Source organism: Limanda limanda, chromosome 23, assembly GCF_963576545.1.
Source record: "Limanda limanda chromosome 23, fLimLim1.1, whole genome shotgun sequence".
Lineage (NCBI taxonomy): Eukaryota > Metazoa > Chordata > Actinopteri > Pleuronectiformes > Pleuronectidae > Limanda > Limanda limanda.
In genome coordinates, this window is record NC_083658.1 from 3,014,820 (window position 1) to 3,027,112 (window position 12,293).

The window sequence follows — 12,293 nt, forward strand, 5'->3', positions numbered from 1 at the left end:
CCCTTTATTTATCAACTGTTTGATAAATCTAATCTAATATAAAAACATAATAGAAAATAAAGTAAAGTAACATCTAGCTGGCGTCAGTTAGGCCTACTTGTAAAATGCATAATGTTTAACAGTAAAATCTCAATATAGCTTGCACCTAAGTTATAACATATTTGAGTGTGCTAACATTAGCAATAACGTCAGCTAGTTTGAGGTGTTTGCATAGGCTAACCATTAACGAACCATCGTAACTTTTTGAGCAATTAAATATATCTCTTGTTCTGCCTGTTTTGTGATATACATGCCTAAAAGGTGCCTGATATTTCTATATTAAAATAATATCGGCATTATAATTGTAAGCTATTTTATTTAATGACTAGTTGTCGAGGGTTGATTTGTATTTCCTGTTCTAAGCGGGTTGTTGGTAGTGACTCTTATTTTGAAAGGGAGTTTTAAAGGAAGTGGGTTCTGTGATGAGTGAAGTTATGATACAACTAAACGCTCGGCTACATAATTATTATAACTGTGATGATTTTTCAGTTGCCTATTTTTTGGTGCCCCCTCAGGACTTGGTGCCCAACACACACACACACACACACACACACACACACACACACACACACACACACACACACACACACACACAGACTCACACACAGACTCACACACAGCTCCACGATATGGCCTTTTCTCTGACATATATCCCGACTGTACTCAAACTCAGGTACATTCCCCTGTGTACACACCACTAATCTTTACAACACACACACATGCACGGTGCCCACGAGTTCTGACACCTCGGTTGAGCTCGCTGTGGCCTGACGCCTGACCCTTGACCCTTTATGACCAATCACAGGCTTTTTACGGGCGAGCAACAAAGATAAAGGCCCACTCAGCTTACACACACACACACAGTGGAAACACGCTCGCCTCAGGCATCGTTAACCAGTGTGTTGCCATCATACAGTCGGTCTCATCTATGGAAATTTCCCACCATGTGTGTGGAAAACACCGGTCAATATTTCTTTCCAAAGATTTCTCCCATGGAGGCCGTCTCCTCTCTGTCCTCACGCCGGCGTCCGACTGGGTCAAACTGCTGGTGAACGCCACTCGGCTCCACGGGCTCGTCCTGCTGTTTCCACTTTAGCACGTCAGCGTGTTGCATGTAAAAATAGACGTCTGCATACATGACGGACACGTGTGGAACCGCACCAGACGTGTTGCAACCTTTTCTCTTATGGTATGTGCGGCTCCAGCTCAGCACGTAAATGACAGAACTCTGAGTTTGAGTGAGATAATGAGCTGAAACTCTTATTTTGCTGCTTTAATTCACTTATATGTGACTACATCTGATATTTCTTTCACTGGAAATACTCCCAACAACTTCCAGTATGATGGATTTCCTGCACTAAGGTGGGAGCAGGAGTGCAGCTGCTCCCCATATGCTCCATATGAACTTTTCACCAGCAGCTGTCTGCAGGAGTTTGAAACTGGGCCCAATCCTATTAGAGGGAGTGGGTTAGTGCCTATAGGAATCTTCGTAAGCAGCACAACAGCCCCCGCCGAGCTGAGGTCACCGCGGGGGCATGTTTGCGTGCGTGGCAGCCAAGTAAATCATCCGTCAAACACGGCAGCCATGAGGCTAAAGCTTACCGAGCAGGCCACAGTGGTATGGAGACACACATTCGGAGGGGCTTAATGGAGAGTGGTGGCACGCAAAGACGCCGCGGCCAGGAGCCTCTCGGTGGAATCCAGGAGAAAGGGCCTGAGCAAGGGAGGAGACCTGCATGGGTTCACTCGCCTCTGACATCATCAGCAGGTGCAAAACCAGCGGGAGCTCGATGGAAGCGAGGGACGACTCCTGTGACGCCAAGCTTCACCAAACAGAATCCAGACACCTCGTATTAACGGCACGTTTGCTGTAAACAGAGCGAGACCTTTGCTTTCACGCCTCGTGATGACACAACTGAACAAGTCGTGTGTTGTGAGTCAACTTCGAAACATCTATTTTTCTTTCCAACACAACGTGCACGTCACTCTCGTTCTTTTTTTGCCGCACTGAGGAGAGAGCTGAAGCCGGGAGGTCAGCAGAGTCTCAGGCGGCTTATTGTTGTTGTGTTCTCTCTAACTATTAAACAAATAACCTTATTGTTGTAATAAAGTCAATTTTTCCTGCATCTGTACTTTACTTTATTGGATTTATTTTGGGTATTTCTAGGGTTGCAAAGGGGCGGAAAGTTTCCGGAAACTTTCCATGGGAATATTAAGCTCGGGAATTTGGGGAATTAAAAAAAAAAAAAACTATGCAAATTAAACGCTGAGCAATAAAACCATCATTCAAAACTCTATTTTGAAGATGTATGGAACACAGCACACACTGCACGTTGAGTTTCAACCCTCCACTGTGCATTCTTCCATCACATGCACAGATAACTCCCAGCATGCTTCACTCTACAGCAGGGCTATTGAGGCCTGCTGTAGTGTGCAGGACTAGTCAGGTAAGTTTCAATGATATTACTGGGAAAATATATTAGCATGCTGATTGAGGATTGTTCATCTGTTCATCTAGCCTATTTCCATTCATTTATCCATCAATTGTAAAATATGTTTACAGATGATTCCAATTGTTTGGCTAACTATTTATATCTCTGGCATTGCATAAGTATGTTTTTTTACAAACTTTTTTCTCATCTTATTCTACAGAACAATGCCACGTGCACTATCTCATGTGTGGAGACATTTCACCCCATCCAATGTAGAAGGAAAGGCTGTGTACATTTGCAAATACTGTGCAAAGACCTATGTTAAGAATGACACAACGATGCAGAAGCATATAGTCAAGTGCCCAAAGTTTCCTCAGGGCTCAAATCAGCCTATGACACAACAAAATGTTTATATTTATGTCTGTATATGACAAGGTAAATACAGTTAGTATAAATTACCCACAACATTTCCAGTTCATTCCCGTTAATTCCCGTTAATTCCTGTTAATTCCCGTTAATTCCCGTTAATTCCCATGGAAAGTTTCCAACTTTGAATATTCCCGGAATTTTGCAACCCTAGGTATATCCCAGAAGTATATTTCATTACATATTAATGTATATTAATGATCACTGGTTCTTTCCTCCTGTTGACAAACAAACAAACAACCTCCTTGATAATAATTAACGAACATGAAGGAACTCTAACGACGCTGGACTCGTTCAAAGCTCACGCCCTGTTCCACAGAGTTTAAGATAAAGCTCCGGCTCAGCGTGTTGGCACCTTTGTGTGGTTTGGATCAAAGTCTGATCCAAGGTGTCAGCCTCCCCGACAACAATATAATTAGATTGATGTGTAACCAGTTGTTTTGGAGCAGAGCTTCATATCTGACAGGTCACGTTGCCCCAGATGAATCAGAGGCGGATGTTGTGTTCGCTGTGGCGGCTGCTACTGATGCTGAAGGTGAAGGTGAAGGTGAAGGTGAAGGTGAAGGTGAAGGTGAAGGTGAAGGTGTCGTCCCGGCTGAGAGACCGGAGCAGGAATCAGAGTTCAGAGAAACCAGATAATGAGAGAACAGCAATGTTCACAACACAGCGTGACTGATAACCTGGCTATAAACTGTACAACGCTTTGTATTCTGTCTATGTGATGTAATTTCTTCTCTCTCCTCCTCCTCCTCTTCATCACTTAACGTCTCATCAATATGCTACGTGTTATCAGATTATTCTTTCACCCCCAGAGCACACATGTCAGATGCTCCAGGTAAACAGCAGCGTGAGGAGGGGGAGGAGTCGGGTTGATGACTCACTCAGATAAACGACATGAAGCTTCATCATGAAAACATAACTAAGGCTTATTACTATTTCATTAACCCATTCAGCAACAGGTGTTTGTGAGACCATAGTGACCTTTGACCTTCACACAGTGTGCAGAGGAAGATGAGTTCCTGTTGGGATTTATTCCCTTTGAATAAATAGCTCATAATAACATGATGTAACCCTATGAGGAGAACTCTTCCCTCCCAGTCGGTCCTGTACCGTCTCCTAATCTGACCCTTGACCTTCTGTGTGGGACCATCTGCTCCACTCTGTAGGTGCAGGGGCTCGGGGTCAGCGAGGGGCCGGCCTGGCGCTCGCTCTCACTCAACACGGTGTAGCGGCGCCAGAGCGGAGAACGGTCAAGGATTCGATCTGGGATTCATGTGGAGAGCGGTTATGACACAGAGGGGGAGAGACAGGCAGATATTAAAAAGTTTAAAAAAAAGGGAGGATGGACCACAGTCTGGGACGTGGTGATGGGTGAAGCTGCTCTAATTTTAGCCCAAGGTCAGCGGGAGGTGACCTGTGGTCCGGCCTGGCACACGGACTGCTTGGTGTCGGGCGTCTCACGGGAACAGGAGCTCCGTGTCCTCGGCTCTCCTGGCGCTCGCGTCAGATCACGAGTGAGGAGTTCAATCAGGCCTCGAGGCGCCGGAGCATCAAAACCATTCTCTGGCAAGCGTGGTGTTATTTTCAGTTTTTTCATTGTGTTGATAACACACACTACACATCACACATGTGGGGACACACTGTGCTGAGAACAGTGCACGTCACGCTGCAGCTTCAGCCTCTGGGCCTGGAGGCTTCCAGCACAACACACCTTCACCAAATGACTTGTTAGATGTTATGATTTAATTGATAGTGTTATCATTGGTCGTCACTTGATCCTATATCTGATAAATTATTGTTTTTGATTTTGGAAATGTCTGTTTTGGAAATGTCCTGTATAAATAAATATATTATAAATCTAGAACTTTGCAGCTTTGCACACTTGTCTCTTGTTCAGAGTTTTTAAATCTGTCATATTCAGTCTCTTGTTTCAAAGCTTATTTGTTGTTCTATGATATTTGGTTCTTTACTGTTTATTTTCTCCTTCATCATCGGCCACGTCCACGGGGACTTTAGCTCTGTTACTCTGCCCCCCCCCCCCTGTGCCTCACTGGCAAACTCTCACTAAGTCCTACAACAACACACTATAACCCCCCCCCACCCCCCACCCCCTCTCGGTGCTGGTAGGAGCTGATGCGTGCCACGGAAGCAGTGACGTCAGTTGTTTACTGTCTTGTAGGTCACAGCTCGTTGCAGTGCAGCAGCACATCCAGCAGGGGGCTTATGTAACTCCCCTGTGCTGCTGCATGACAGCATGACAGGCCAGTTACTGCAGTGCGTGTGTGTGTGTGTGTGTGTGTGTGTGTGTGTGTGTGTGTGCACGACATAACCCACTACACGCGCACACACCAGGACAGGTGCATGCACACACACACATTGCAGAGACTCACACACTGCACAGACACACACACTGCACAGACACACACACTGCACAGACACACACAGCGCACAGACACACACAGTGCACAGCCCCCCCTCCTATGCACGGCTCACAGTGTGTGTAGTGTGGGATCACCACCTCCACACACATCTCCCAGCATCCTCCACTGCAGCAGCAGCAGCAGAGAGGTAAACAACCCTGGCTGTCATGTGACCCAGAGCTCAGCCCTGCTCCTCTTGCACAGACACAACGCGCCCCCTGGCGGATGCAGCAAGCAATCACCATCCCTGTGTGTATTTGTACTGTAGAGCATTAATGTCGCCCTCTGGTGGCAGACGTAAGTACTGACAAATCATCATTAATTCATCTATTAATCCTTTAAATGTGTATTTACTTGTATTATTGTCAAGAAAATACAGTAAATAATTATTATTATTAGTTGTATTATTATTGTTGTTGTTGACACTGAAGCAAAAGCATGGGAAACGCAGCGTAATATAAAAACGTGTACAATTGCGCGCAGCACTCAGATAAACTTAGATCACAGACATAATCAATCACTTCAGATGAAATGTTAAAAAATGTGACGTGTTTAATATGTGAGGACTTTTTTAATAAAGCGAAAAAAATATAAACCGGATGTGGAACTAATGTTCGGCTCTTGTTTCCAGGGGGACGCTTTAAACTCAGATACCGGCTTTGACAACAAGGAAGTGGACTTTCGCTCTCGCTGTGTTTTTGTTTGTTTGGAGGAAATAAACAAGGTAAAGGCGAATTTTACGATTAATAGTTAACTGAAATGTAAATTTTACAACATGTGTCGTCTCTGCGCTTCAAACCGAGTTCAAGAGCGATTTGTTTTTTTAAATTAAAGCAAATTAAAACCCTTCGTTTATCCACGTTTTGTCTTGTGTGAAGATACAATCACATTAAGGTGATTTAACAAACCATATATAAAATAAACAAATATAAAATGTTACTCATTCATCTGGACAAACCTTTTTTATTCAGTTTATTGAACAAACATGTCCGGGCATAACACGACAACTGTGACTTTTATTTTGAAAGTATCACTGGAGTTGTCGTTTTCTCTCCTCGTGTTGATGTAAATATATTTTAAACTTTGTATTTTATGTTGTGTGTAATGTCTGATGTGTGTGCTCAGTATTAAATCCTCCATCTCCATCTCCTCTTCAGGTGAATCTGTCAGAATGGATTATTCATCATGATTATTTCCTCTGTGTTACAGATCTCACCATGGAGGGCCCTTCCACGAGTGAGGCTGCAGCAGAACCCTCTGTTGCAGCGCAGGTTCCTTTCCTTCACCTGTGCACCACTCTAGAGAAAATCCAGAAGTCTAAACTCCGTCCTGATAAATCCAAGATCCTCAGAGATTTCATCGGGGCGTGGAGGACGTTCCACTCGGCCCTCCACAAAGACAAACCCAAGACCACTGACTCTTTCTACCCAGCCATGCGCCTCGTCGTTCCCTCGTTCGAACGAGAGCGCATGGCTTACGGCATCAAGGAGAACATGTTGGCGAAGCTCTACATCACCGTGTTAGGCCTCCCACAGAACGGCCCGGAGGCCAATAAGCTGTTGAACTACAGAGCTCCGACCACGTCCCAGGGGGAAGCTGGAGACTTTGCGGGCATGGCGTACTTTGTGCTGAAGAAGCGATGCACCAGCCAGGGAAACCTCAGCATCAAAGAGGTCAACGACTTTCTGGACTCGGTGGCGATCAACAATGGGAGCAAGCAGAAGGATCTGGTGAAGAAGAGTCTGCTGCACATCATCACCCAGAGCTCCGCCCTGGAGCAGAAGTGGCTCATCCGGATGATTCTGAAGGACATGAAGCTCGGGGTCAGCAAAGAAACGGTGCTCCAGGTCTTCCACCCGGATGCTGCTGAGCTCTACAACGTCAACACAGACTTGAACAAGGTTTGCCAGCAGCTCCACGACCCGTCCTTGTCTCTGAGTGAAGTCTCCATCGGGCTTTTCTCTGCCTTCAAGCCCATGTTAGCAGCTATGGCTAACATCCGCAACGTGGAGAAACAGATGGGCAACAGCCCCTTCTACATCCAGACCAAGCTGGACGGGGAGCGAATCCAGCTGCACAAAGACGGAGACGTGTACAAATACTTCACGCGGAATGCTTTTGAATACACGCAGCAGTTTGGAGGATCGCCACTGGAGGGCTCGCTGACACCTCACATCCATAATGTGTTTAAAAGTCATGTGGTGAACTGTATCCTCGATGGGGAGATGATGGCGTACAACCCGACCACAGAGACCTTCATGCAGAAGGGGAGCAAGTTCGACATCAAGAAGCTGATGGACGACTCCGGGCTGCAGACTTGCTTCTGTGTGTTTGACGTGTTGCTCATCAACAACCAGAAGTTTGGCAACGAACCGCTGAAGAAGCGCTACGAGGTCATCAACACGGTGTTCACGCCCGTCAGAGGAAGGATTCACCTGGTGCAGAAGAGCGACGCCAGAACCATGCAGGAGGTGGTGAACGCCCTCAACGACGCCATAGACGGCCGAGAAGAGGGGATCATGGTGAAGGATCCGTTATCCATCTACAAACCCGACAAACGAGGGGAGGGGTGGCTGAAGATAAAGCCAGAATATGTCGACGGCTTGATGGATGAGCTCGACCTGCTGATCGTTGGCGGCTACTGGGGCAAAGGGAGACGAGGCGGCATGATGTCCCACTTCTTATGTGGCGTTGCCGAGGCTCCGAAGCCCGGCGAGAAACCCTCAGTGTTTCACTCGTTCTGTCGCATCGGCTCCGGCTACACCATGAAGGAGCTGTACGACCTCGGTTTGAAGCTCGCCAAGCACTGGAAGGTCTATCGGAAGAATGACCCCCCGGCCTCCATCCTGTGCGCCACAGAGAAGCCAGAAGTCTACATCGAGCCCTGCAACTCTGTCATCATCCAAGTGAAGGCGGCGGAGATAGTCGGCAGCGACATGTACAGAACCAGCTGCACCATGCGCTTCCCGAGGATTGAGAAGATCCGCGATGACAAAGAGTGGCACCAGTGCTTGACGCTGGCGGAGCTGGACCAGTTCCGCAACAAGGCGCTGGGGAAGCTCGCCTCGCGCCACCTCAGCATCAACAACGAGGAACCGCAGAAGAAGAAGCGCAAGGTGGCGCCCAAACCCAAGAGGGTGGGCGGCCTCATCGACCACTTTAAGCCCCAGGACCTCTCCGGGGTTGCCAAGGAGACGGATATGTTTGAGGAGGTGGAGTTCTGCGTCCTGAACGGCACCGAGGGTCATCCCAAGGCCGAGCTGGAGAAGGGCGTCGTCAGGTACGATGAAAAGCTGGGAATCTGTAGTTTGTCGAAACCATAGACGTATTTATCTGGTTTGTAAATGCTGCGCTTCAGTGTTAGCGGCTGATGAAACGTTAGACCTCAGTTTATTTATTTAAAAAAGGTGCAAATAGCTTTCTACAAAATGTCCTATTGTAAATACCTGGTGTCCTGTCCATGCTAGGTGCGGAGGAATCGTGGTTCAGAACCCCGGACATGACACCTACTGTGTGGTCGCCGGCGTGGAGAACATGCGCGTCAAGAACCTGATATCGGCCAACAAGCACGACATGGTTTGGGCGTCCTGGCTGCTGGAGTGCCTGCGACAGAAGGAAGTGGTCCCATGGCAACCGCACCACATGATCCACATGTCGCCCTCCACCAGGGAGCACTTCGCCAAGGAGTACGACAGCTACGGCGACAGCTACCACGTGGACACGGACGAGCAGCAGCTGCGCGAGGTGTTCAACCGCATCGGCAGCGGCGTCCAGCAGGGGGCGGTGAGCGCCGAGCAGGTGGAGCAGCGGTACAGCTGGGACGACCTCCCCACCAGCATGTTCAGACCCTTCACGGTTTACATGGACAGCCGTGCTGACGTAGGAGAAACCGAAACCGCCACAGCTGGGTCCTGTCTGGACATCAGGGCCCTGGAGTTCCGTTACCATGGAGGCAGAGTGGAGCAGAAGCTGGAGGAAGGAGTCTCTCACGTCATCGTCACGGAGGAAACAAGGCTTCTGGTTTTAAGGACTTTGAGGCGAAGCTTCAGGAAGAAGTTTAAGATTGTGAGAGACTCGTGGGTGAGTGACTCCATCAAAGCCGGATATGTGATGAATGACAATGATTACTTGGTTTGACGAGTCTTCAGGAGGAGATTACTCGTTTTTAAGCATTTTAATTCATTCAAATAAAGGAATTTTTAATCAAATCGAACAAACCATTCAAAGAAAAACAAGAGATTTGATTTTAAAAATCGTTTAACAGGGCTTTCATGGAAATGTAATGTTTTCTAAATGAGTCATTAAGGCTCCTCGGTGTCGGTTTTTTTTTTAGCATTCAGAATCATTTTATTTTGAGGTTTTTAAATCTAGAAGACAATTATTTTTCTCTCCCTAAAGCTGATAAACCGTCAGACTCGTTCACTACAACAGGAACATTCAGGAGAGGGGTGGAAAAGTTCCGAAAAAATCTCTGGAGCAATTGACTCGAACATTTGCGTTCTCACATCCAGCTCCTCCAGAACATTCCAGGAAATCGTCCAGACTTCAGTGCAGGTCTGAAATCCGCTCCAAGCAGAAAATGTTAAAACTGCAGAATAATATATTTCTCTCTCTATGATCTGTGCCTTTATGCTTCTGTGTCTTTTTAATCACACAATAAATACAACTATAATAATAATAATTTTGTCTTTTAAAATTAGTAATTAACTTTAAACGTGTGTGTGTGAAGGGATGGCCTTTGCCTCCGCTCTGTAGCTGGCGCTCCGCTGGTAGAGAGAGACCGAGGGGCGCCACAGGTGTACGTCAAACCCACTTCAGCTCAAGGCCCTTCAACCAAGATGTCGCCATTTCTTTCCCGTCTCCACAAATGTCACCAATGTGCCCTGGGACCCGTTGATATGTTATAACCTTCATCGCCGTCGCCTCGGGGGTGCAGGGTGCCGCCTGTGGTGTCCTGGGCATTGCAAATGCCGCATGAATACATTGTCAAAGCAAAAGTAATGAAGTACCTGCTCCTAATCATGTCGTGTGAATAATCCCTGAAGGGTTTGTGTGCGTTCACCATGTAAAACAAATTCCTTAAAATTACATTTGAGGCCGTTTCAGCTGATAAAACTTGTGCCACTTGTCAGAAAATGTCACAAAAGTGCGAACGCTCCGGCCTCATGAGCTGTGTGTAACCTGTCGCCCACTCTGGACTATTTCCAGGTGATGCAGAGGGAGCGTTTGACTGACAGGCTTTAATTTGAGGTGCTCAGCCGGTGCTTATTCCTGCCAGGCGTCAACGCTCCAACCAGCGGCTCTCTGAGCGCTTCTAGATCCCGGCAGGAACCCCACGTCCGGATGGGGGAGGAGCTCTCACTCGGCTGGTGGTCGCTGTTCCACATCATCGATCAGGAAGTGAACCAGCGGTTAGTAAGTGGCTCATATTAACTGATCAGAATTTGAAGGTCAACGGTCAAGGTCACCTCTCAAACCACGTGTTTTGACTTGTGAATGTGATGCGTCCAGAACGCCTCGAGGGAATCCCTTCACATTTAGCACAAACATTTGCTTCTATTGAAGGATTAACTGATTCGATTTTAATTGCCAAAGGTGAAAGGTCAGGGTCTCCATGGCCTCACAATTATCTTTATGTTTTTCTTGAACGTGGTTTCTTAAGATCAGCTCGAGGGACTTCCTTTAAATTTTTAGTGCAAACTTTAACGTAGACTCAAAAATGAACTGATTGGATTTCAGTGGTAAAGGTCACATTTCCTTTCTAGTTAAATCGTCTTCTCTGCAAAAGCAACACAACACAAACAGATTAATTCCTGGACACATGCAGACGTGTTGGGACTGATTTTAAATGGAGTCAAACACGTAGTCGCACAAAGTGGCTCCTCCTCTCTTGTTGAGAGCTTCTGCCCTGAGGCTGGAATCAGGTGAGTGACCTGTCTGATTGGTTCAAAGTCAAGTCAGCCACAACTAGAACAAGTCTGCTATTGTGTATTTCAAAATAAGACTCCCAAACCCCCTTTATTCCTCAGTATATATTATCCACCTGTTTGGTTTCACTGTTGTTTCTTATTTATTTCTTGCTCTTTACACATAAATAGTTTAAATGTGTATTTTCTTTGAATCTCATTAGATTAGAGTATTTTTACACTGACATGCCTTCGTACCGTGGGATGCTTCGACTGTGGTGCGCGCGCACAACGTCAGAGATGGAGAGGTTTGGTCAAGAGGAAGAAGGAAGCAGCAAAAAAACGGAAATCAGAGGCTGTGATCTTCAAAATTAAACACACTATGTAACTTTCCAACATGAGACATAAGATGCTACTTGAATGATTCCCTTTTTTTAAACTCAAAATGTAATTGTGTACATTAGTGTCCTCATATAGCATCTCTTATTGTGAAAAATCACCCATCTTTATATATACTTTCATACATGCTTATATTACTATATCATATTTTATACAAGTGGGAATTTATACCTATTCATATATGTTCATTTGTACTTTATATAATTAATTTGTATATTATGGTGAATTTAGACTCATATTCAAAATATATCTCAAACCTGCCTATATAACAGTCTTATATTATGTCATATATTATGTATATGTTGATTTAGAATTCCACATAATTACCTCTTATTGTAAAAATTCACCCATCTATATACTTACCTCTATATATCCTTTATTCAAATTATATTTATAATATTGTGCTACTATGCAAATATTAAGTTTTATACCTACATCTTTATATAATTACACTACATATAATGTACAGCTATTTATTATACAATGGTGAATGTACACCCATTTATATTTACATATATATATATCTAATAGATATGAATAATAAGAACAGGCTCATAGTTTGTGATCTTAGAGACAGAACCTGGTTTTGACACAAGGCAACAAAAGGCTCCCCGTGGACTTTATTGTGAAGGCGTACCCCGGAAGCGCAGCGGGTTATTTGCCGCCGACCT

At 45.7% G+C, this 12,293-nt stretch overlaps 1 protein-coding gene across 2 annotated transcripts; it reads left to right on the forward strand.

The window, feature by feature from the left end:
* Positions 1-5,972: 5,972 nt before the first annotated feature.
* lig4 (ligase IV, DNA, ATP-dependent) lies at positions 5,973-10,593 on the forward strand. 2 transcript variants are annotated; one of them, XM_061067042.1, is made up of 4 exons: positions 5,973-6,041; positions 6,527-8,597; positions 8,785-9,397; positions 10,526-10,593. In XM_061067042.1, the coding sequence occupies exons 2-4, from the start codon at positions 6,535-6,537 to the stop codon at positions 10,559-10,561; spliced, it is 2,712 nt and encodes a 903-aa protein (XP_060923025.1). In that variant the 5' UTR covers positions 5,973-6,041; positions 6,527-6,534; the 3' UTR covers positions 10,562-10,593. The 2 variants fall into 2 exon arrangements, with proteins under 2 accessions (XP_060923025.1, XP_060923024.1); XM_061067041.1 differs by lacking the exon at positions 10,526-10,593 and having other exon boundaries at positions 8,785-9,466.
* Positions 10,594-12,293: the final 1,700 nt, after the last annotated feature.

What these genes read in the sequence shown, in the direction of transcription:
- lig4 (XM_061067041.1), top strand. Translation starts at nt 6,535, where the DNA reads ATGGAGGGCCCTTCCACGAGTGAGGCTGCAGCAGAACCCTCTGTTGCA. An exon ending in CTGGAGAAGGGCGTCGTCAG is followed by an intron (nt 8,598 to 8,784) that starts GTACGATGAAAA and finishes TGTCCATGCTAG; the next exon opens with GTGCGGAGGAATCGTGGTTC.